The following is a 25,398-nucleotide window of genomic DNA, read 5'->3' on the forward strand; positions in this document are numbered from 1 at the left end:
ATCACCCACCAATTGTAATGAACCACATCTGTTGAGAGTTGATCTTTTTGCTGAAGACTCTGAACACCACTTGGCTTGGGTGAACAAGAACAGTTGTTTTTGATACTTGCCAGACAATGGTGCCTTGAGTTCATAGCAAAGTATTCTGAGAAAGATGTTAGGAAGTCTCAGATAGCAACAAATTGAAAAAGTATCAGCTTCTTCATATGAGAACTTATGGTGTGGACAAATGGATTTTGATAGTTGATTAATAGCGTTTTAAAAAATGTCCTTTCAAGTAGAGGAGGCTGAAACATTTCCCTGCCGCTCTTCTGTCTACAGTTCACCCATTTGGCCATTTGGGGCAGCATAATGATTTGGCTGGGGTTTTTTGCGGTTTACTCCTCCCTCTGGCCCACTATTCCTGTTGCTCCTGAGATGACAGGACAGGTGAGTGTGCTCTAAATCTCTCCCTCTCACTTTCGAAAGACAGTCTTGCCAGAAACTGGGTTTCTGTTTGATAGTATTTTTCTTTTAGCACTTTGAATTTATGGGCCCAATGTCTTCTGGCCTGTAGTGTTTCTGATGAGCAATCTGCTAGTGATCTCACTGAGGATCCTTGTATGTGGTGATTTACTTCTCTCTTGCTGCTTTCAAGATTCTCTTTTTGCATTTTGAACGTTTCAATGAAGGTATTAAATTAAGTTAGTACTATATTTAGGTTTTATATGCCTGTTTATTTAATTGTGACTGGTGATAGAAGCAAGGTCCGATGCTGTAAAGAGCAATATTGCATAGGAACCTGGAATGTCAGGTCCATGAATCAAGGCAAATTGGAAGTGGTCAAACAAGAGATGGCAAGAGTGAACATCGACATTCTAGGAATCAGCGAACTAAAATGGACTGGAATGGGTGAATTTAACGCAGATGACCATTATATCTACTACTGTGGGCAGGAATCCCTCAGAAGAAATGGAGTAGCCATCATGGTCAACAAAAGAGTCTGAAATGCAGTACTTGGATGCAATCTCAAAAATGACGGAATGATCTCTGTTTGTCTCCAAGGCAAAGCATTCAATATCACAGTAATCCAAGTCTATGCCCCAACCAGTAACGCTGAAGAAGATGAAGTTGAATGGTTCTATGAAGACCTACAAGACCTTTTAGAACTAACACCCAAAAAGATGTCCTTTTCATTATAGTGGACTGGAATGCAAAAGTAGGAAGTCAAGAGACACCTGGAGTAACAGGCAAATTTGGCCTTGGAATGTGGAATGAAGCAGGGCAAAGACTAATAGAGTTTTGCCAAGAAAATGCACTGGTCATAGCAAACATCCTCTTCCAACAACACAAGAGAAGACTCTACACATGGACATCACCTGATGGTCAACACCGAAATCAGATTGATTATATTCTCTGCAGCCAAAGATGGAGAAGCTCTATACAATCAACAAAAACAAGACCAGGAGCTGACTGTGGCTCAGATCATGAACTCCTCATTACCAAATTCAGACTTAAACTGGAGAAAGTAGGGAAAACCGCTAGACCATTCAGGTATGACCTAAATCAAATCCCTTATAATTATACAGTGGAAGTGAGAAATAGATTTAAGGGACTAGATCTGATAGATAGAGTGCCTGATGAACTAGGGAATGAGGTTCATGACATTGTACAGGAGACAGGCATCAAGACCATCGCCATGGAAAAGAAATGCAAAAAAGCAAAATGGCTGTCTGGGAGGCCTTACAAATAGCTGTGAAAAGAAGAGAGGCTAAAAGCAAAGGAGAAAAGGAAAGATATAAGCATCTGAATGCAGAGTTCCAGAGAATAGCAAGAAGAGATAAGAAAGCCTTCTTCAGCGATCAATGCAAAGAAATAGAGGAAAAGAACAGAATGGGAAAGACTAGAGATCTCTTCAAGAAAATTAGAGATACCAAGGGAACATTTCACACAAAGATGGGCTCGATAAAGGACAGAAATGGTATGGACCTAACAGAAGCAGAAGATATTAAGAAGAGGTGTCAAGAATACATGGAAGAACTGTACAAAAAAGATCTTCATGACCGGGATAATCATGATGATGTGATCACTCATCTAGAGCCAGACATCCTGGAATGTGAAGTCAAGTGGGCCTTAGAAAGCATCACTACGAACAAAGCTAGTGGAGATGATGGGATTCCAGTTGAGCTGTTTCAAATCCTGAAAGATGATGCTGTCGAAGTGCTTCACTCAATATGCCAGCAAATTTGGAAAACTCAGCAGTGGCCACAGGACTGGAAATGGTTAGTTTTCATTCCAAAACCAAAGAAAGGCAAATGCCAAAGAATGCTCAAACTACTGCACAATTGCACTCATCTCACATGCTAGTAAAGTAATGCTCAAAATTCTCCAAGCCAGGCTTCAGCAATACGTGAACCGTGAACTTCCAGATGTTCAAGCTGGTTTTAAAAAAGGCAGAGGAACCAGAGATCAAATTGCCAACATCTGCTGGATCATAGAAAAAGCAAGAGAGTTCCAGAAAAACATCTATTTCTGCTTTATTGACTATGCCAAAGCCTTTGACTGTGTGGATCACAATAAACTGTGGAAAATTCTGAAAGAGATGGGAATACCAGACCACCTGACCTGCCTCTTGAGAAATCTGTATGCAGATCAGGAAGCAACAGTTGGAACTGGACATGGAACAACAGACTGGTTCCAAATAGGAAAAGGAGTACATCAAGACTGTATATTGTCACCCTGCTTTTTTAACTTATATGCAGAGTATATCATGAGAAACGCTGGACTGGAAGAAACACAAGCAGGAATCAAGATTGCTGGGAGAAATATCAATAACCTCAGATACGCAGATGACACCACCCTCATGGCAGAAAGTGAAGAGGAACTAAAAGCCTCTTGATGAAAGTGAAAGAGGAGAGTTGGCTTAAAGCTCAACATTCAGAAAACGAAGATCATGGCATCTGGTCCCATCGCTTCATGGGAAATAGATGGGGAAACAGTGGAAACAGTGTCAGACTTTATATTTCTGGGCTCCAAAATCACTGCAGATGGTGACTGCAGTCGTGAAATTAAAAGACGCTTACTCCTTTGAAGAAAAGTTATGACCAACCTAGATAGCATATTCAAAAGCAGAGACATTACTTTGTCTACTAAGGTCGATCTAGTCAAGGCTATGGTTTTTCCAGTGGTCATGTATGGATGTGAGAGTTGGACTGTGAAGAAAGCTGAGTGCCGAAGAATTGATGCTTTTGAACTGTGGTGTTGGAGAAGACTCTTGAGAGTCCCTTGGACTGCAAGGAGATCCAACCAGTCCATTCTAAAGGAGATCAGCCCTGGGCTTTTTGGAAGGAATGATGCTAAAGCTGAAACTCCAGTACTCTGGCCACCTCATGCAAAGAGTTGACTCATTGGAAAAAACTTTGATGCTGGGAGGGATTGGGGGCAGGAGGAGAAGTGGACGACAGAGGATGAGATGGCTGGATGGCATCACTGACTCGATGGACGTGAGTTTGAGTGAACTCCAGGAGTTGGTGATGGACAGGGAGGCCTGGCGTGCTGCGATTCGTGGGGTCGCAGAGTTAGACATGACTGAGCGAGTGAACTGAACTGAACTGAACTGAACTTATTTAATTGATTTAGTAGTTCTAGATTCATAGGACTGCAGTCAGATGGATTCATATCCATGCCTTTCCTGACATCCCCAGGTTGTTTTTTTGTGGCGGGGAGGAAACTGAAAGCTGCTCTTGGTCCTCATTGTTGGCAAACAAAAAGATTCTTATTGAAATGTCCCTTATCTCTGCTTATTTGCAGGGCAATATGGCTCTGGTGTGTCCACACTTTTGGCTGGGCTTTTTCATAGTCCCGATTGTGTGCCTGATTCAAAATGTAGCGTGGAAATCGTAAGTTGAAAAATGAAGTGGAAACCAGAGAATATATTATCATAGTTAATTATCCTTTACAATTGTATGGCTCTGAAATTAAACACTTAGTTTAATGCCACCCTGTGAATATTAAATGTCATGGAACTTTTAAAGGCAGAAAATGCCCTTTGCTTTTTGACACTGGAGATTTACCAGCAATCAATTTAGGAAAAAAAAGTTGGAATTAAATGTATGAGAGGGAAATTTGGTAGAAATAAAGTTCATAATTTTTTTCTGAAAAGAGGTCCATTTCTTCACTCTTTAGTGTGGAAGTCTTATCTACTTTATAGGGAAAAAAATGTGATACCAGATGATCACAGATTAAGAATTAATGATAAAATAAGAACTAGAAGGGAAATATTGAAATTAGAAAGTCATTCTTTACTTTCAAAAAATTTGGCATAAGAGTCTTTCAAATCCATTTCTCCCAGAATATTTAAATATTAGATTGAAAAAAGTGTTAGACATTCAGTCATGTCTGACTCTCTTGCAATGCCATGGGCTGTAGCCCACGAGGCTTCTCTGCCCATGGGATTCTCTAGGCAAGAATCTGGAGTGGTTAGCCATTCTCTTCTCCAGGGGATCTTCCTGACCCAGGAATCGAACCTGGGTGTCCAGCATGGTAGGCAGATTCCTTTATTGTCTGAGCCAATATTATTAGATTTGTTGTTCAGTTGCTCAGTCATGTCTGACTTTTTACAACCCCGTGGACTGTAGCACATCAGGCATCTTTGTCTTTCACCATCTCCCAGAGCTTTCTCAAACTCATGTCCATCACGTCAGTGATGCCATTCAACAATCTCATTCTCTGTTATTCCCGTCTCCTTCTGCTTCAATCTTTCCCAGTGTCAGGGTCTTTTCTAATAAGTCGGTACTTCACATCAGGTGGTCAAAGTATTGGAGCTTCAGTTTTAGCATCAGTCCTTTCAGTATATATTCAGGACTGATTTCCTTTAGGATGGACTGGTTGGATCTCCTTACTGTCCAAAGGACTCTCTAAGAGTCTTCTCCAACACCACAATTCAAAAGCATCAATTCTTCTGCACTCAGCTCTCTTTATGGTCCAACTTACATCCATATATGACTACTGGAAAAACCATAGCTTTGACCAGATGGACCTTTGTCTGCAAAGTAATGTCTCTGCTTTTTAATATGTTGTCTAGGTTGCTCATAGCTTTTCTTCCAAGGAGCAAGTGTCTTTAAATTTCATGGCTGCAGTCATCATCTGCAGTGATTTTGGAGCCCAAGAAAATAAAGTCTGTCACTGTTTCCATTGTTTCCCCATCTATTTGCCATGAAGTGATGGGACCAGATGCCAAGATCTTAGTTTTTGAATGTTGAGATTTAAGCCAGTTTTTTCACCCTCCTCTTTCACTCTCATCAAGAGGCTCTTTAGTTCCTCTTTGCTTTCTGCCATAAAGGTGGTGTCATCTGCATATCTGAGGTTGTTGATATTTCTCCTGGCAATCTTGATTCCAGCTTTGCTTCATCTAGTCCAGCATTTCTCATGATGCACTCGGCATATAAATTAAGAAAGCAGGGTAACAATATATAGCCTTGATGTACTCCTTTCCCAGTTTGAACCAGTTTGTTGTCCCATGTCTAGTTCTAACTGTTGCTTCCTGACCTGCACATAGGTTTCACAGGTAAGGTGTCTGGTATATCCGTCTCTTGAAGAATTTCCCACAGCTTGCTGTGATTCACACAGTCAAAGGCTTTAGTGTGGTCTATAAAGCAGAAGTAGATTTTTTCTGGGCTTTCCCAATGGCTCAATGGGTAAAGAATCAATTTGCAATGCAGGAGACACAGGAGATGCATGTTTGATCCCTGGGTGGGGAAGATCCCCTAGAGAAGGAAATGACAACCCATTCCATTATCCTTGCCTGGAAAATTCCATGGATGGAGAAGCCTGGAAGGCTACAGTTGATAGAGTTGCTAAGAGGTGGACATGACTGAACGACTTTACTCAGTCACTCAGATGTTTTTCTGGAATTGCTGTGCTTTTTCTATGATCCAATGGATGTTGCAATTTGATCTCTGGTTCCTCTCAGTTGGTTCAGTTCAGTTCAGTCACTCAGTCGTGTCCACCTCTTTGTGACCACATGGACTGCATCACAGCAGGCCTCCCTGTCCATCACCAGCTCCTGGAGCTTGCTCAAACTCATGTCCATCGAGTTGGTGATCCCATCCAACCACCTCATCCTCTGTCATTAACTTCTCGTCCTGCCTTCAATCTTCCCCAGTATCAGGGTCTTTTCCAATGAGTCAGTTCTTCACATCAGGTGCCCAAAGTATTGGAGCTTCACCTTCAGCATCAGTACTTCCAATGAATATTCAGGACTGATGTCCTTTAACATTGACTGGTTTGATCTCCTTGCAGTCCAAGGGACTCTCAAGAGTCTTCTCTAACACTACAGTTCAAAAGCATCAATTCTTTGGCGTTCAGCCTTCTTTATGGTCCAACTCTCAAATTCATACATGACTACTGGAAAAACCATAGCTTTGACTATGTGTACCTTTGTTGGTAAAGTAATGTCTCTGCTTTTTAATATGCTGTCTAGGTTTGTCATAGCTTAACATCTGGGAGTTCTCGCTTCACATACTGTTGAAGCCTAGCTTGGAGAATTTTGAGCATTACTTTGCTAGACTGTGAAATGAGTGCAATTGTGCAGTAGTTTGAACATCCTTTGGCATTGCCCTTTATTGGGACTGGAATGAACACTGACCTTTTCCCATCCTGCGGCCATTGCTAGTTCTATATTTGCTGGCATGTTGAGTGCAGCACTTTAACAGCATCATCTTTTAGGATTTGAAGTAGCTCAGTTGGAATTCCATCACTCCACTAGCTTTGTTCGTAGTGATGCTTCCTAAGGCTCACTTGACTTCACACTCTAGGTGTCTGTCTCACACTATCATGGTTATCTGGGTTATGAAGATCTTTTTTGTGCAGTTCTTCTGTGTATTCTTGCCACCTCTTAGTATCTTCTGCTTCTGTTAGGTCCATACCATTTCTGTCCTTCATTGTACCCATCTTTGCATGAAATGTTTCCTTGGTATCTTTGATTTCCTTGAAGAGATCTCTAATCTTTCCCATTCTAATGTTTTCCCTTGTTTCTTTGCATTGTTCACTGGGGAAGGCTTTCTTACCTCTCTTTGCTATTTTTTGGAACTCTTCATTCAGATGGTTATATCTTTCCTTTTCTCCTTTGCCTTTTGCTTCTCTTCTTTTCTCAGCTATTTGTGAGGCCTTCTCAGACAATCATTTTGCCTTTTTGCATTTCTTTTTCTTGGGGATGGTCTTGATCACTGCCTCCTATACAATGTCACAAACCTCCGTCCATAGTTCTTCAGGTACTCTATCTATCAATAGAGTAGATCTAATCCCTTGAATCTATTTGCCACTTCACTGTATAATTGTAATTGTAAGGGATTTGATTTAGGTCATATGTGAATAGCCTAGTGGCTTTCCCTACTTTCTTCAATTTAAGTCAAAATTTTGCAATAAAGAATTCATGATCTGAGTCACAGTCAGCTCCTGGTTTTGTTTTTGCTGACTGTATAGAGTTTTCCATCCTCGGCTGTGAAGAATATAACCTTCCTGATATTGGTACTGACCATCTGGTGATGCCCATGTGTTGAGTCATCTCTTATGTTGTTGGAAGAGAGTATTTGCTAGACCAGTGCATTCTCTTGGCAAAACACTGTTAGCCTTTGTCCTGCTTCATTTTGTACTCCAAAGCCAAACTTGCCTATTATTCCAGGTATCTCTTGACTTCCTACTTTTGCATTCCAGTCCCCTATGATGAAAAGGACATCTGTTTTTTGTTTTGTTTTGTTTTGTTTTTTTTTGGTGTTAGTTCTAGAAGGTCTTATTAGAAGATCTGAATTTTTTTTTTTTAACTAAGTCTAACAGAAAGGGGGTGGGTAAAAGACTAAGGTGTTACAAATCCCTGTCTCCAATATTGAAGGTAATTTTAAATGTAAATGGAGAAGGAAATGGCAACCCAGTCCAGTGTTCTTGCCTGGAAAATCCCATGGTTGCAGGATCCTGGTAGGCTTACAGTTCATGGGATCACAAAGAGTCGGACATGACTGTGCAACTTCACTTTCACTTTAAATATTAAAGAACTCATGAAATTTTAAAAAAAGATTTTTTTAAATCTTTATTTGTTTATCTGGCTGCATTGGGTCTTAATTATGGCACGCAGGATCTTAGCTGTGCCATGTGAGATCTTTCGTTGCAGCACATGGATTCTTTAGTTGTGGCACACAGGCTCAGTATTTGTGGTGTGCAGGCTCAGAAATATCTAGGCTTTCACAGAGAGTCAGCAGTGTTTGAGGTGGCTGGTTGCTAATTCACATTGTCCAACTCTGGAATGCGCTCGGGGCTTCCCAGGTGGCACAGTGGTAAAGAATACACCTGCCAATGCCAGAGACATAAGAGATGCGAGTTTGATCCCTGGGTTGGGAAGATGCCCTGGAGGAGGGCGTGGCAACCCTCCAGTATTCATGCCTGGAGAATCGCACGGACAGAGGCTTCTGGCGGGCGATAGTCCCTGGGGCCGCAGAGTCAGACACGGCTGAAGTGACTGAGCAACAGCAGCAGCAGCAATGCTCTCAGCTACCAGGAAAGTAGACGCTGCTGTCCACACGCAGACAGGACATGCTGCCTCGCATCCCTCCACACTGCTTGTAGCCAAGGGGTGTCCAGCTGTCATCCAGGAGGGGAGAAACCATGACTCCCAGTGTGCAGAGCTCATGTTTTATGTCCCTTTTCTCTTTCCGTCTCTTACAGGATTAGAAACACCTGCCACAGAACTTTGCTGGAAGAGGTTCGGGAGATGGAAAGCAGTGGAGTTCAGGTACTTCGCAGAGACTCTTCACAGAGGTGAGGCAGTTCCCTTTTTCCTGACTTTTGTGAAAAACCTGTTTCCCTTGCTCTTTCCCCCTCCTGCCCTTTCCCTCCCAGGGGTGTGGGGATTGACCCGCCATGATTTCCCAGGTCTTCTTGGCCTCTTGAGCATCGAATCGCCAGCAGGGCAGGCCCCCCTTCTGCTGCACCCCTCCACGGTCTTCCTTTCAATCAATGGCTTCTTGGCCCCCAGTCCTGAGGTCCTCCTCACTTCCTCTTCCTCACATCCCACGCCCATGGCGTCAGGAAATCCCGTTCCTCTCATCAAGACTTTAACCTCTGCATGCACACCAGCTCCAGAGAGAGATCAGTTCCAACTGCTTGACATAAGCTGTCCTGAGTGAAAGGACCACGGGCCTTCTCAGTAACCATGTCAGACGTTTGTTCTGGGCTTTCACTGGAGGCCTGGGTGTGACCTGGAGTTTCCAGTCAGTGTTCTCTGAATCTGGAATGTTTTTGCAGGGGTTCTAAGGCAAAGAATCAATCTTTGGAATATGCTGAATATTTAAGTGCTTTGTTAGGCTTAAAGGAAAGGATGGAAAGCAACTGATGGTGTGGCTTGGGCGGAGAGACCCCAAAGCACATTTTAAAGTTCTAGGGGGAAGCAACATTGTAGTACAGGCAAATTTAAAGCAAATGAATGGGGTGATTAACCAATATCCATGTATTTGGCACCTACTGAGTATGTAGGTCAGTTTTCATTCCAATCCCAAAGAAAGTGAAAGTGAAGTCGTGTTCAACTCTTTGTGACCCCATGGACTGTACCCCACCAGGTTTCTCCGTCCATGGGATTCTCCAGGCAAGAATACTGGAGTGGTTACCATTTCCTTCTCCAGAATCCCAAAGAAAGGCAATGCCAAAGAATGCTCAAACGACCGCACAATTCCACTCATCTCACACACTAGTAAAGTAATGCTCAAAATTCTCCAGGCCAGGCTTCAGTAACACGTGAACCGTGAACTTCCAGATGTTCAAGCTGGTTTTAGAAAAGGCAGAGGAACCAGAGATCAAATCACCAATATCCACTGGATCATGGAAAAGGCAAGAGAGTTCCAGAAAACATCTATTTCTGCTTTATTGACTATGCCAAAGCCTTTGACTGTGTGGGTCACAATAAACTGTGGAAAATTCTGAAAGAGATGGGAATACCAGACCACCTGACCTGCCTCTTGAGAAACCTATATGCAGATCAGGAAGCAACAATTAGAACTGGACATGGAACAACAGACTGGTTTCAAATAGGAAAAGGAGTACATCAAGACTGTATATTGTCACCCTGCTTATTTAACTTATATGCAGAGTACGTCATGAGAAACGCTGGGCTGGAAGAAGCACAAGCTGGAATCAAGAGTGCTGGGAGAAATATCAATAACCTCAGATATGCAGATGACACCACCCTTATGGCAGAAAGTGAAGAGGAACTAAAAGCCTCTTGATGAAAGTGAAAGAGGAGAGTGAAAAAGTTGGCTTAAAAGCTCAACATTCAGAAAACTAAGATCATGGTATCTGGTCCCATCACTTCATGGGAAATAGATGGGGAAACAGTGGAAACAGTGTCAGACTTTATTTTGGGGGGTCCAAAATCACTGCAGATGGTGACTGTAGCCATGAAATTAAAAGATACTTACTCCTTGGAAGGAAAGTTACGACCAACCTAGACAGTATATTCAAAAGCAGAGACATTACTTTGCCAACAAAGTTCCATCTAGTCAAGGCTATGGTTTTTCCAGTGGTCATGTATGGATGTGAGAGTTGGACTGTGAAGAAAGCTGAGTGCCGAAGAATTGATGCTTTTGAACTGTGGTGTTGGAGAAGACTCTTGAGAGTCCCTTGGACTGCAAGGAGATCCAACCAGTCCATCCTAAAGGAGATCAGTCCTGGGTATTCATTGGAAGGACTGATGCTAAAGCTGAAACTCCAATACTTTGGCCACCTCATGCGAAGAGTTGACTCATTGGAAAAGACTCTGATGAGAGGAGGGATTGGGGGCAGGAGGAGAAGTGGACGACAGAGGATGAGATGGCTGGATGGCATCACTGACTTGATGCACATGAGTCTGGGTGAACTCCGGAAGTTGGTGATGGACAAGGAAGCCTGGCATGCAGCAATTCATGGGGTCACAAAGAGTCGGACATGACTGAGCGACTGAACTGAACTGAGTATGTACCATCAATAGTACTAAGTGTGATGAGAATGAAGAATGGCTAGAACTCTTGTACAATCAGTTTGGATAACTGGTCATTCTAATCCTAGGATAGATTTAAGCAAACACCTATCCTGTGACCCTTCAGCTCCATTTCTAGCTATTTACCCAAGAGAATTTAAAAAAAATATATGTGCGCATATTCAGATACATGAAGCCATAAGAAAGCCTCAATCAGAGTCAACCCCTAAAATATTTCACTGAGACTCATTAGCAAATTATAGTCTGCCAGGCTCCTCTGTCCATGGGATTCTCCAGGAGAGAATACTGGGATGGGTTGCCATTTCCTTCTTGACCCAGGGATTAAACACAGATCTCCTGCACTGCAGGCAGATTCTTTACCATTTGAGTCACCAGAGAAACTCTGTTTTATATACATATATATATATATACATACATACATATATATATATATATAACTGTGAAAAATCAAAGATGAAGAGAGACTCCTCAAAGCCACAAAAGAAAAGAAGTTAATGACACAAAAGGGGATGCCCATGAGGCTATGAGAGGATTTTTCAACAGAAACCTTCCAGGCTGAGAGAGAGTATAGGGTGTCATGCTGAAGGAGAAAAAAAGTACCAACCAAGAATACTTCACTCAGCAGAGGTATACTTCAGAAGTGGAGAAGAGATAAAGAGTTTTCCAGGCAAGCAAAAGCTGAAGGCATTCATCCCCACTAGACTGGTCTTCAAAGGGGGACTCCCCTGGTGGGCCTGTGGTTAAATATCCATCTGCCAATGCAGGAGACATGGGTTTGACCCCTGGTCTGGGAAGATTCCACATGTTACAGGGCAGCTAAGCCTGTGTCCCACAGCTACTGAGCCCACACACCACAGTTGTTGAAGCCTGCGTGCCCTAGAGCCCGTGCTCCACGGCAAGAGAAGCCCCTGCAGTGAGAGGCCCACACACTGCAGCTAGACAGTAGAGCCCGCTCGCCACAACTAGAGAAAAGTCCGCAGGCAGCAACAAAGACCCAGGGCAGCCAACAAAAGAAAGAGAAAGAAATGCTAAAGGGACTTCTTTAAGCCAAAGCAAAAGGGCACTAAGAAGTAAAAGGGAAAGGTGTGAAAGTATGAAAATGATAAAGGTAAATAAATAGTAAGATTCAGAATAACCTGATGCGAAGATGGTGAGTTTAATCACTTATAAACCTTCACTAATGTGAAAGTTAAAAGACAAAAGTAGTAAAAATAACTAAAACCACAATCATTTGTTGATGGATACATGAGATAAAAATATGTAAACTGCAACATCAATAACCTAAAGCACTGCAGTTGTTTGTTTTAGTTGCTAGGTTGTCTCAGACTCTTTGTGACCCCATGGACTGTAACCCGCCAGGCTCCTCTGTCCTTGGGATTCCCCAGGCAAGAACACTGGAGTGGGTTGCCATTTCCTTCTCTGGGGGATCTTCCCAATGCCAGGATCAAACCCATGTTGGTAAAAGTGTAAAGTTTCTAAGTGCACTCTACCTTGAGTTTTTATCAACTTAAAACAGACTGTTACCAATATGAATTGCTTTGTGTAAGCTTCATGGTAGCCACAAAGCAAAAACTTATATTAAATACGCAAAAGTAAAGAAAGAGGAATCAAGCTTATCACTACAGAAAATCATCAGCTCACCAAGGAAGAGAGCAAGAAATGAAAAAGTTGTAGGAGTTCAAGATTCTTGGTTCTCTCACTGTTGACTTTCCCGCGCGGTCCCCCAGTCAGCCTTGGGATCTGGAGAAGCTCTCATGCCCAGAGCTGACCTGTCTTGATGTACATTGTCAAGAGTCTCAGACCGGGACTTCCCTGGTGGTCCAATGGTGAAGAATCCGCCTGCTAATGCAGGGGACACGGGTTTGATCTCTGGTCTGGGAACTAAGATCCTGTATGCTGATCCCTGGTCTGGGGAGATTCCACATGTTGCAGGGCAACTAAGCTCACACTCTGCACCTGCTGAAGCCTGTGCACTCTAGAGCCCGTGCGCCACAAAAGGAGGAGCCACCACACTGAGAATCCCTCACGCACAAAACTGGAGAAAGCCTGTACAAAGCAATGAAGACCCGGTGCTGTCATAATCAAATAATTTGAAAAAGAATCTTGAACCACTGTAGATGATGGCTTTGCCGCAAGAAAAGGAAACTGGGGCAAAGAGTCTGAAAATACATGCCATAAGATCTCCAAGGTACTCTCAGAGGCCTGAGAAAAACAGGACATTCATTGTCCAGTTCAGCTCTTTGGAGGAAACAGTTAGGACGGCTGTACATGAAGCAGTCATATACAGATGTGAGAGTTCGACCATAAACAAGGCTGAGTGCCAAAGAATTGATCCTTTCAAATTATGGTGCTAGAGAAGACTCTTGAGAGTCCCTTGGACAACAAGGAGATCAAACTAGTCCGTCCTAAAGGAAATCAACCCTGAATATTCATTGGAAGGAACGATGCTGAGGCTGAAGCTGAAGCTCCAATACTTTGGCTACCTGATATGAAGAGCCAACTCATTGGAAAAGACCCTGATGCTGGGAAAGATTGAGGGCAAGAGGAGAATCAGGTGACAGAGGATGAGAAGTGGGTGACAGAGGATGAGATGGTTGGATAGCATCATCAACTCAATGGACATGAGTTTGAGTAATAGTGGGATATATGTATCTGGGCTATAGTGAAGGACTGAGGAGCCCAGCGTGCTACAGTCCATGAGGTCACAAACAGCTGGACACGACTTAATGACTAAACAACACAAGAGATGCTCACAGCAAAATGCTATCTTAGAAGAAGCATCTTGCTGAGAGTCTCTGGATAATATCCATTTTGTTTTAAATGTAAGAACATTCTCCAAGTGATAAGAAAGTTTTCTTTTTTTTACTTTTACCTTGAAACTTTTTTTTCCTCCAACAAATCCCTTTAAATCTGGTTCCCAGGTGGCACTAGTGGTAAATACCTTGCCCGTCAATGCAAGAGACACAAATATGCAGGTTCAATCCTTGGGTTGGGAAGAACCCCTGAAGTAGGAAATGGCAACCCACTCCAGTATCCTGGCCTGGAGAATCCCATGCACAGGGGAGCCTGGTGGGCTACAGTCCATGGGGACACAAAGAATCAGACACGACTAAAACAACTTAGTACGCAACGAACTAAAGCCAGTCTGTGTTTGATTTAGGTCCAAGGTGGAGGAAGTGAATCTCCAAAGGTCCGTGAGTCCCAAGCCCTGTCAGGTGGTCTTCCGGAACAACTCTGTTGACCTAGGTGCCCCACGTAAGTCACGCACACAACATGGAGAGGCCACTGACTCATAGAAGGATGGGCGGTTAAACGTGAGGTCCTGCTCCTTGAAGGCACATGATGAGTGAAATAAGCCAGACACAAAAGGACAAGTACTGTGTGACCCCGCAGACATGAGGTCCCCGGAGCAGTCAGATTCTCAGAGGGAGAGCAGGGTTTCCAGGGGTGGGGTGAGGGGAGTCTCAGGTCGGGGAGGCAGAGAGTTCCGGGGCCAGAGGGTGGGGGTGTCTGCACAGCCTTGTGTCTGTTCTTAGTGCCACTGGACTGGACACTTCGTATCCTTAAGATGGTAAACTTTATGCTACATGCATTTAACCACATTTTTTAGAAGGTGACTGCCTGAATTTTTTTAAACCATTAATGCAAAACAAGGAGAACATTTAAAATGCAAACACATCTTCATTTTATAAGGGTGGGGCTGTTTTCATATTTTTATTTTTCACAGCCCTCCGTGTTTCTGCATGTAGAACATTTAAGATAAAGTGAAGGACAGTGGTTTCTCCACCTTTGGCAGTTTGCATTGCTGACAGAGCCTGGACTTGTGCTTGGGAAGGGGAGGCCTCTGCGCTCAGAAAATCTTCTCAGGCACTTGCTGCCACAGGGCACTCCCTCCTGTCCCCACAGCCGCGCAGAGAATCCATGACACCTGAGAAGTGCCAACGCAGATTCCACCTTGAGATTCTGGGTGGATCCTTCCCGAGCGAGAGGAAGGTCGTCCCCGGGAATGGGAAGCCACTGATACCTGCATCCAGTCCAAGACTGTGGTGAAAATGGCCTAAAACAGTGGTGCTCCATGCACCGTCCGTAACCCAGGAGCAGAAGTGTCACCCGGGAAGTTGCTAGAACTGTTGGCTCCCCACCGCAGACTCACTGACTCAACCCTCTGGTGGCAGCGCCCACTCTAGTTGGAGAACCGCTGGTCCTGCCTTTGTGCAGGGTACCAGGCTTCTTACCAGCTCTGGGGTGGCTCTCCATGCAGAGAAGGCTGTGGACCACCACATCCCTCTCTCCTTCGACACACAAGCACATAAGCCAGTTCAGAACACCTGGACACAAGTTAGGTTTTCTTCTTCTAAAGAGCATGGCCACTCACGAGTAACTCCACTGTCACCAGTGAGCCATGGTAAACCTTGGGAGTGTGTGCAAGCAGCATGAGCTCGCTCTGGGTTGTGCTTTAATCTAAATGTATTAGGATCGTTCAAATGTGCGACTGTTCTAGATCTGATCTGTCAAGGTCAGAAGTTAGAGAAGAGCGAAAATATTCATCAGCTCTCCTCATTGCCCCACAAGAGCTGGTATCGTTTTCAGAAATGATTCTAGGATTGATTCTCCCAGAGAGAGAGAGTGCTAGTCAATGAGTTATTTCCTCTGGGAACTTCTACCCATGACCCTGTTATTCATGTCAACTCAAGTAAACCACTTTGAATAGTTAGTTAAATCAGCTAAAATTTAAAACAGAGACATTTCCAGCATGATGGACTTTTTTTTTTTTCACCAAGTTTAATATTAGTATTGCATGTTGTCCCCCAGCATGTTTTCAGCTTCAAAACTCACCTTTCTGGGTTCCAGTTGTAGGTTTTAGTTTCAAGACTCAGACTGTTCCAGGGCCCCTTCCCTTGAACGGTAGTGGGAAAATGTAGTGAGGGACCTGTGGGTCCCCTCTTGAGATGCTCAGACTGGGCTGGGCCACAGGCCCATAGAGACAGACATGAGCCCCTGGGCCCCTTGGCCAGGCTGCATCCTCCAGGACGTGGCTCTCAGGAGCATCAGGCACCACATCAGAATCCTTGGGAGAACTTTAAAAAGCACCCAGTGATGTCCAGCCACGCAGATCCATTGGCCCCAGACAGAAGGATGCAGAAAGGGCTTCTTCAGTGGTCCTGATGCAGCTAGGTTTGCAAACTGCTCTATCGCCAAGCCCTCCCCAGACTTCGCCACTCTCCCTGCCTCAGCCATCCCTGCCTGAGGTGGCCAATGTGTTCCAGTTGGGGAGGGGTTTTGATTTATGTCACCAGAATGTTCACTGTACATATTTGCCTTCTAATAGCATCCCCATGCTTTGCTCTTTCAGATGGGTATGCGTTTTCTCAGGTAGAACGAGCTGTGATTTCTCAGGAAGAACTAGTCCGATCTTACGACACCACCAAAAGCAAACCCCAGAGGACTTTTTCTGACACCTTTGAGTAAGAGCTGGGTTCCCGAGTCCTACCCTTTTGTGTTCATTCTGGGGACAACTGCAGTGAACCAACGCTCCTCAACACTCCTTCTGTGACTCTGTGACTCCTCCTCCCTCCTGTGACTCTGGCCAGTTTATTTCTATACTGATTAAATCACTATCCTTGGGTATAAATGATGGGGAACCCTATATGCTTTTTCTTAATTTGTCTTCAATGTTTTACTTAATTTATTTATTTTTCCTGTAGCTGTGAGATGATTTATCAGTTGAGTCTGAAGTATAAAATTACAAAGTATTATGTTTCACCAAAATTTAAACTTTGGTACAGGTTGTTTTGGGGAAAAAAGGTCAAGGATGTTATGTTGCATAATAAGCTTGTCTTACTTTATTGGAAAGGGGTCATGCAGAAAAGTCACAGACTAAGGGGCACAGGCAGCATACAAAACATTTTTCTAAGTAGAATGTCCTGTCCTGTCATGTTGGAGTTATATCTGATGAGTATGAGATGTGCACCATATTCTTGGTTTCAATGAACTCATGTAACGAGTATAGTGTAGACTGATATTGAGCCTCAAAACCAGGTGTGCAAGAAAGACTGTATCTCATTCTCCCCTGATTCCCCCACATATCAGGGCCAATAAAAAATTCAACCCCGTTCTTTTGTTTTTCACCCTCTGTCATTATTGTGATTCTGCCTCAGGTGTGTATGAACTCTCCAGGGTTTCAGATGCTGCAAAGCACTGGGCTCCTCCATTCTTCCGTCATCTGCCCACAAAGGTCACCATTAAAGACATGTGCTTTCTTTTGGCCTGGCCATTTTATGAGGCTTCTGTGCCAGGGATAGGGCACTGGAGCCTTTGAGGAGCAGGGACCCCCATGCCCAGGGTCTAACATTCCTGTCTTAGGGCACACTGTCTACCCAGTACACTCTGAGGGGACAAAGAGATGTCTCTCAGATCTCTGCTGTAGTCCAAGGTAGAGAGCCCCCTTCCTCAAGCCCTGTTCTACCTCTTGACTTTTTAGAAGTGAAGACCAAGAATTCTTGTGAACTATGTCGATTTTCTGTGCTGCCAAAGACTCTTCTGAGGAAACAAACAGAAAATCCTGAGACCTGTTTGAATGGAAATGAGACAACAAGGAAAACACTGGGAGAAAAGCCCATAAATACTTCAAAAAGTTATCCACAAATATATAAAATGTGGTATAGCCATAATATGGAATGTTATTTGACTGTAATAAGAATGAAACACATACAAAATGGATAAACCTTAAAAACATTATGCTAAGTTTAAAAAAGCCAGTCCTAAGGGGGCTCATGAGCTTCCCTGGTGGCTCAATGGTAAAGAATCCACCTGCCAATGCAGGGGACATGGATTCAATTCCTGGGTCAGGAAGATCCCCTGGAGGAGGGCATGGCAGCCCTCTCCAGTATCCTTGCCTGCGAAATCCCATGGGCAGAGGAGCCTGGTGGGCTAAGCTCCGTGGGCTCGCAGAGTCAGACACAACTTAGTGACTAAACCACATCTAGGGGCCACATACAACACGATTCCATTCACAAGAAAGGCATAAGCAAATCTATAGATGTAAAGGAGACTAGTGGTTGCCAAGGTCCGGGGGTGGAGGGGTTGAATGGAAGGTGGGGCGATTGCTCAGGGGCACAATGTGTCTTCTGAGGGTGATGAAAATGTTGTACATTTGGATGGTGGTGGTCGTTGCACAGTTCTGTAATAGTCTAAAAATACTGAACTATGTATGCACTTAAGGGTGGATTTTCTGGTATACAAATTATATCTCAATAAAACCATGAAGTTTTTAAATCACCTATTTCAAAAGTGATAAATTCAGAAATTTCAGAACTACCAGGTCCATGCTTTTATGTGTTTGTAGCAAAAGTTTATTATGCAGATAGTACAGGCTGCACACTTTGCTAGGGGACCAGCAGGAAACAAGGAAAACAAGTTGCCTGACACCATGCAAGTTACAGTGTGCTTAGGGAAAAAGTATTACATGCCTACTTTACTTTGACAGCATCTCACCTGTTCCCTGAAAAATATCCTTTCTCCAGCCAGTGAGGCTTACTGAGAAAAGATTTCCTGACCAAAAATCAACCCAATGATGGACTATCCTATGCTAATCATTTGGGAAAATGTCTTGTTCTAAAGTTCCTTGTTAAAGCCTCATTTCTGGGCAGGAAGCCTTTTTGGGAGGCTTCTTTGTGGAAAGGAACTTATTAATATTAAAGACATGTGCGGTCTCTTGCTGGCCTGCGTTTTCCAAGGCTGGTTGCTCAAGCTTTCGGTCCACTGTTGCTGTTTGATTGGTGTCTTAAGAACTAGGACACCAGGTGGTCTGTCCATTTCCTGGAAATACAGGCCAGCCTCAGCTTCAAGCGGCCTCGGGGATTTGATCCTTTCTGGGGATGTCTTCACTTGGTCCACTACTGATCCACAACCTAGTATTAATAGAATGAAACGCAATATTCTCCGAGAAATAAACGATTGTACACCCACGCTCTGAATTTGGATTTTGAACCTCTCAAGTTGGCATTTTTGTCTAGTTACCTTAAAGTTTTTACATTTATGAGCTGTGCGCAGAGACAGCAGCCACATTCGATACTCTGAAAACCAAAAACAAACAAAAATTGAATAAGATACGCTTGCACAAGTCACTTCTCCAGAATTTTGTTTCTCCAGAACACGGATTCTCTGCGCGTTCGCCTCTAGGGCGCCTCTTTTCTGCGCCGGTGGCTAGAGACCGAAGGAGCGTGCGCAGGTGCGCCAGGTGCGGCGCGGGGCGGGGCCGAGCGGGGAGGCGCAGCGCGCGCTCGGAGAGCGCGGGAGTGCGCGCGGGGTCGAGTCCCGGGTGATTCACTGAGAGCCGGCGGGTCCTTCCAGTTCGCGAGGCGAACGCCACATCCGAGGGCAGGAAGCAGGCCTTCCGAGGCGCCCCCCGGCAGCCACACCCTGTCCCAGCTCCTGAAAGCCACCTAAGTTCGCGGCTCCCTGGACTCTTTTTACCAACCTCGGTCCCTCCAGCCCCACCGGTTTAGCGCGGGACGCCGGGCCGGCCGGGCCTAGGAGGGGGAGGGGGTGACGGCCTTCGAAAGGGTCGGGGCTCAAACCGATGCGGGGGCGACTTGGGCGCTGGAAGGGCGAGACAGGCCTTCCCTCCCTCTGCGCACCCCCTTGCAGCCGCAGGGGAGCAGGTCCTCGGCGGGCGGCTACGGGGAGCGGAGACGGAGGTGGGCACAGGTGTGTGCGCTGCACGTGCTTGTGAGTTCGCTAGAGAGGAGAAGCGCCCCGAAACCCCGTTGGGCATCGCATGTCCTCGGACACAGGGGTGGGTCAGCCGGAGCCGGGCCCGTCTCTTCCGAGGTCCAAGCTCGCGGCTGTTCTGCGCGGGGACGCGCAGCTGGGCTTGTTAGAGACTCAAATTCGCTGCCCACTCCTCTACTTGCGGAGTTGGAAATTCAGCGTTCCCTGAAGCGTCTGGGGGTTAGCCAGCCAGTTCAGCTGGAGTCCTCACACGCACGATGCACTGCGGCCCGCAGGGGAGAAAGCCCGGGCGCCCAGCTATGGGGTTTTGCACGCGAGGAGCGCGCGGGGCCTCGGACGCACCTGCTAGCAGATCGTTAGTTTCTTGGCCCCTTAGGCGCCCAGGTCTGGCTGAGCTTCATGAGAGTGGCCAGAACCCATAAAACCATGTCAGCGGTGAGTGCGTGGTGCCCAGTTCGGAAAGAGCATTGTACGTACCTTGGGTCTCTGTCTGGGGTGGCCCTGCTGTTGGAAGCCGCTGGGTTGCATTTGCAGAGCGGAACCCTGAACTCCTGAGCTTTTCAGAGCAGACGTGGGCTTCAAGGAAAGAAGCTTTTGGATTTAGACAGTGGGGATTTAGACCGTGGGAAGCGTGCTGTCCTCCCCTGGCGATGCAAAGACAATTTGCAGTTCCTCCTTGGTGCAGTTAGTGTGCACAGCTGAAGGTTGTTTTACTCCGCATCCTCCTCCTTTGACTTTGAGAAAAGTAAGGATTGGCTACTGTTTACACCTGCCCCGTATGGAGTGGCATATGGAGTGTTGAGGTCGTGAGGGTGTCCTCCCTAGACCAGGGAAACATCAAGCTCAAGGTTGAGGACTTAAAACTTCTAGCTTCAATGGAAGCAAATCCTTCTGATTCTTTGGGTTCACCTAAGTCAAAGGGGGAGTATTATTCAGTAAAGGTATGCTATTAGTTTTCTTCTGCCTTTCAATAGATTCTGTTTGAAAACAGCTGGGTGACCTCATCGTGGTAGGATATGGTTGTGAAGCTATTGGAAAGTTTTGGGCAGTCACACAAATCCTTCTTTGAAAAGCAGTGCCTTGTGACTTTGGGCAGAGGGAAGGTGGAGGGGTGGAGCAGGTGGAGACTAGCAGTAAGGCGCTCCCCTCGGCATGTCCCAGAGGGCTGGGTGGGTAAATCCCAGCAGAATCCACCCCAGCACTGGGGGAGCCAGCTTCTCAAAGTGCTCCAACCTCCCACCGATTATGGTGTTGATTATTTAGTGTTGTCGCTGGGAGACCAGTGTCTTCTATTTGTGGGACCTCTTGGATGCTGTGTCATTTGGCCTGGGTCAGTCCAAGTTGTGCAGAAACAAACCCTTCCTGGGATGTCACGTGCACACCTGCCCTGGTGCTCAGACCTCAGGCTTGAAGGGATGGAGATGTGGCTCTTGAGGTGGCAGGTAAGGAAACTGATTCTATGAGCCCTGTGTTCTGTTTCCTCCTCTCACCAAAAATCACATGTATGGAAAATACTTTCCCAGAAACCTGCTGTCTGGCTTTTAATTTTGTTCATGTTCTTTAGCTATTTGAACTTTTTAAACATCAAATTCCTGAAGCTTCCAGTGCAGGTGGTAACAGCAAAGAAATGTAGACCATTCTCAGCACTCTTCTGATCACATTATTTTGATTATTTCTCTGAAGGGGGCTTTATTTTCTCCATGGCCCCTTTCTGTTAGTTTGTTTTGATAGCTGCATATTTGACTGCCTTAGATCTCAACTAGGTTAAAGCAACATTCAAAACTCTCAGCTCTACACAGCCGTCAGCAAACACTCAGCCTCCCGTCATTTGTTGTTCAGTTGCTAAGTCGTGTCTCAATCTATGACCCCATGGACTGCAGCACACCAGGCTCTTCTGTCCTCCTCTGTCTCCTGGTACTTACTCAAATTCATGCATGTTAATTCATACAATATCTCATAAGTAAAGATGAGGAATAAAATTCATTCACTGTTCTAGAAATTGTTCTGAGTCAGGGAAAACTCTACAGAAATCTTTTCCCTTGAAATAATGATTCAAAACTTTTAGAATGCTGCAAGTCAGATGGAAAAACAGCAGGGGGCAGGAGAGACCCCTTTCCCTCTGGTCAGCAGCATGTTCCCTGATTTAGGAAGAAAAAAGACAGGCCCAATACTGACATTTGTAGCTTTTCCACCTACCAGATCTGCATTTGTTTTGTCCACAGTTTACATATTTTTCTGTTCCTCCCTCCTCCCTAGCACTGAGTGAAAATCAAATTGGCTGTGTATTAACAGCAAATCAAACATCTGGGCTGACAGTGAATATTTGTTTCACATGATTTGCTCCCAGAGCAGCAGCTGAGGCCTGGAAGAGCATTCCATCCTGGTCACGCAGCTTCCTTCTACTTCAAGGTATTAGGATGTGTTCAAAGAGGGTTTTCCACTTCCCTGGTGGCTCGCACGGTAAAGTGTCTCCCTACAATGCAGAAGACCGGGGTTCAATCCCTGGGTCGGGTAACCCACTCCAGTACTCTTGCCTGGAAAATCCCATGGACGGAGGAGCCTGGTAGGCTACAGTCCATGGGGTCGCAAAGAGTCGGACACGACTGAGCGACTTCACTTTCACTTTAAAGAGGGTTTTAGGGGGGAAAATATGGTACCTTTGTGTACAGAGTAGGAAATATTTCCTAGAAAGTACTGACTGGGAAAACAAATGATGCCAGTAATTCAAACAAATTTCAAGTGGTGGGCATTATATTGTGTTCAATAATTGTTAAGTAGTTGTTGAGTTACTAAGATGTATGTGACTGCAATCCCATGAACTGCAGCACACCAGGCTTCCCTGTCCTTCACCATCTCCTGGAGTTTACTCAAAACTCCTTTCATCCTCTGTCGCTGCCTTCTCATCGTCAGGTTACCTGAATGAATTTATAAAAGGTGCTTTGGAAACAGTAGTAGTCAATATTTTTAACCCCGTATACCCAGTGATTAAAATAATTTCCCTGTACCTTCTTGAATGATGTTGAGAAATTTCAAAAGACATGGTTTGTCTGGTTTTTTTCCTATCAATTTTTTTAATTGGTGTATAATTGCTTTATGGTTAGTTTCCTCTTCCAAGTAGTCAGTGATCTGAAAACAGTGAATTTTATGCTTGCCCACCTCAGAGACTCAGAGGTGTCTGCCTGCTTTGGTTGGGAAGGAATCAGCTTCATGGTGGGTGCAACTAGGACGTATCCTGTGACTAACAGGAGACAAATGTTAGTTTGCGTCTCTTGTCTTTGATCAAGCCTCTTGCCCTCTTTAGTTCACCTGTCCAGGCCATCTTCAGATCCTGGTAGAGTTATCACAACGACGTAACCTTGGCACCTCTGCCGGAGATGGTTGCATCCCCCTGCCCCAACATACCCACATGCTGACCCCCTGCAGAGTCCGCCTGCCTGACCTCTCCTCCCTGTCTGGGGCCCCAGCACCTCTCCACGGGCCCCTCCGGTCAAGAGGCCCTGCTGTCCGTTTTCAGACCTGTGTGTCTTTGCAGAGGCTCCAGTCCCGCCTGAAATGCACCGTCTCTTTCCTTGACCCACCTTAGATGTCTCCCTCCAGTCTCCTCTGAGCTCTGCTTGGACCTGTTTTAACATCACACACCTTGTCTCCATCCTGTGGACTGAGAATCTCTTCACTCACATTTCCAGGGCTGCACGCGTGCTGTCCATTTGGTAGATGCTCAGTGAACCCTTGCTGGATAAATAGACTTCTGGCCAGGTCCAGGGCTGAACTTTTCTGCAGGTTTTGTTTCGGTTCTCTGGCCATGAGTGGCCCATAAACTGGACTTTTAAAACTCATGGAAGGCAGAGGGGGAAAAAAAATCCAGGTCTGAGTAATCACATGAACCATTATCTTTATTGAATCAGGCACTTTTGATTTCCATCCTGTATTTCAGATAGAGTTCCTGAATGCATGTCGTCAGCTTGCCCTAGCCGAGCATTCAGCAAGGAGCCCACCTTCCGTCGCATCTGTAGCGGCTGCTTCTCGTCTTCTGATCCCACAGTCTCTTGAATCCCAACCAGCTGAATTTCTCGATACTGATTTCAGAAATAGCTTTATCACAATTAACCAAAAGTTAGGCTATTCCAACAAAAAGCATGTTTCTTCTACTGGGTGTGCCATTCTTTAACTTGGAGGGAAAGTTTTTTTTACCTTTTTCCTGTACATAACACAATTCCCTTCCTCTGTCACACATGCTTTTGCTGTTTTAAAATAGCAACTACAGCTGCCAGTAGAGACTCTTGGGGGAGTTTTTAAGGCCACTAATCAGTTTCACAGCTGGAGGCAAAGCACGTTGCTGGGGAATATTTTTCACATGACACACCAGGTGCTTTGACCTTGTTGGGGAAGTGAGAGGGTTAAGCTTGAGGAGTAGGAGCGAGGGCTGAGTGATGAGACCACCGGAGGCCCAGCTCCTTCCCCTGACCCCTGCACTGTGCAGAAACTGAGCCAGGCACCAGGGGGATCCCAAGTCCTCCAGGAGCCTCTGGGGGCATAGAGCTGGGGCCATGGAGACCCCCCCCCCAATGCCCCCCAAGTCCTCCCAGAGTCTCTGGAAGTGCTGGGAAGGTCAGAGCTCTCATTTCCCCCTCTGAACTGAGCACAAGCCCCAGACTTAAAATGTATGCAGAAGCAAAGTCCTCCTTGAAAGACACTCCTCCTACCAATGTTGCTCTGTCTCCAGGGCCATCAGAACCTTGGAGGGTTCCTTGGAGCATGGATTGCTGGGCCTCAGTCCAGACTGCTGTCTCCAGGGGCCCAAGAATCTGCATTTCTGACCCATTCCGAGGCAACTGGAAACCACTGTTGGAACTTCTTTTCTATCCAATCAGTTTAGTTTCTTTCACTCAACTATTTACTCACAAAAGAGTCTGTTTCCCCCAGACAAGCAACGTGCATGTGATGAACAGAGCAGATGAAGAAAGCAGAGCAGTGGTTACCAGAGGCGCCTGTCGGGAGAGGTGGCGACTGGCACAGGGGGTCAGTTGTCTGGTGACTATGGAAACACATTTTGGTGGTGAGCATGTTGTAGGGTATACAGAGACACAGGATGCTCTGGGAATCCAGGTGCAAAACTTAACTCGCAACTCCCAAGTTGTACATCTTTTTAGTCGACGGTTTTGGTGACCATGAAGGGACCCAGAGTGGACTTCCCTCCTTCACCTGAACTCCACAAGGAACTGGAGCTTTGGTCCCAGCAGCGGCCCCTTGCACCCGTTCTCCTTCTTGGGGAATCCAGACGAATTTCGGTAAATCTCTCATGGTTCTCAAATCTCCCGTATTGGTGGGTATTCTGAGTTTTATTTGGCGGTGGAGCAGGTTAGCTACCCCCTCCCAGTTGGAAAGATACTGGCGGGGGTGGGGTGGGGCTCGGGTGAAATATCCGGGGCATACCCACTCATGGTCTCGACACTGAGTGGGGCTCAGTTGGAAGATACTGAGAAATGCCCACCCAGTCAAAAGATACTGGGTGGGAGGCTGGGTGAAAAAACCCAGCAGAATACCCAGCCAGTGGAAAGGTACTGGTCGGGGGCCTTGACTGAAAGAAATCGAGGCATACCCGGGGCTCCGCTGAAAAGATACTGAGGTCACTCCGTTGTAGGGGATTGAATGATCTTGGCTGAGTGCAT

The 25,398-nt window shown here is 45.5% G+C and overlaps 1 protein-coding gene across 1 annotated transcript in view; it reads left to right on the plus strand.

Moving 5' to 3' along the window:
• Positions 1-25,398, plus strand: part of LOC101115135 (phospholipid-transporting ATPase IB-like) — a 112,595-nt gene that overhangs the window by 67,294 nt on the left and 19,903 nt on the right. Inside the window, exons 31-33 of the mRNA XM_027973843.2 lie at positions 322-429; positions 3,790-3,878; positions 8,695-8,787. Of these exons, the coding sequence (XP_027829644.1) occupies positions 322-429; positions 3,790-3,878; positions 8,695-8,787 (290 nt within the window). The remainder of the gene's footprint in view (positions 1-321; positions 430-3,789; positions 3,879-8,694; positions 8,788-25,398) is intronic.

Source organism: Ovis aries, chromosome 10, assembly GCF_016772045.2.
Source record: "Ovis aries strain OAR_USU_Benz2616 breed Rambouillet chromosome 10, ARS-UI_Ramb_v3.0, whole genome shotgun sequence".
Classification (NCBI taxonomy): domain Eukaryota; kingdom Metazoa; phylum Chordata; class Mammalia; order Artiodactyla; family Bovidae; genus Ovis; species Ovis aries.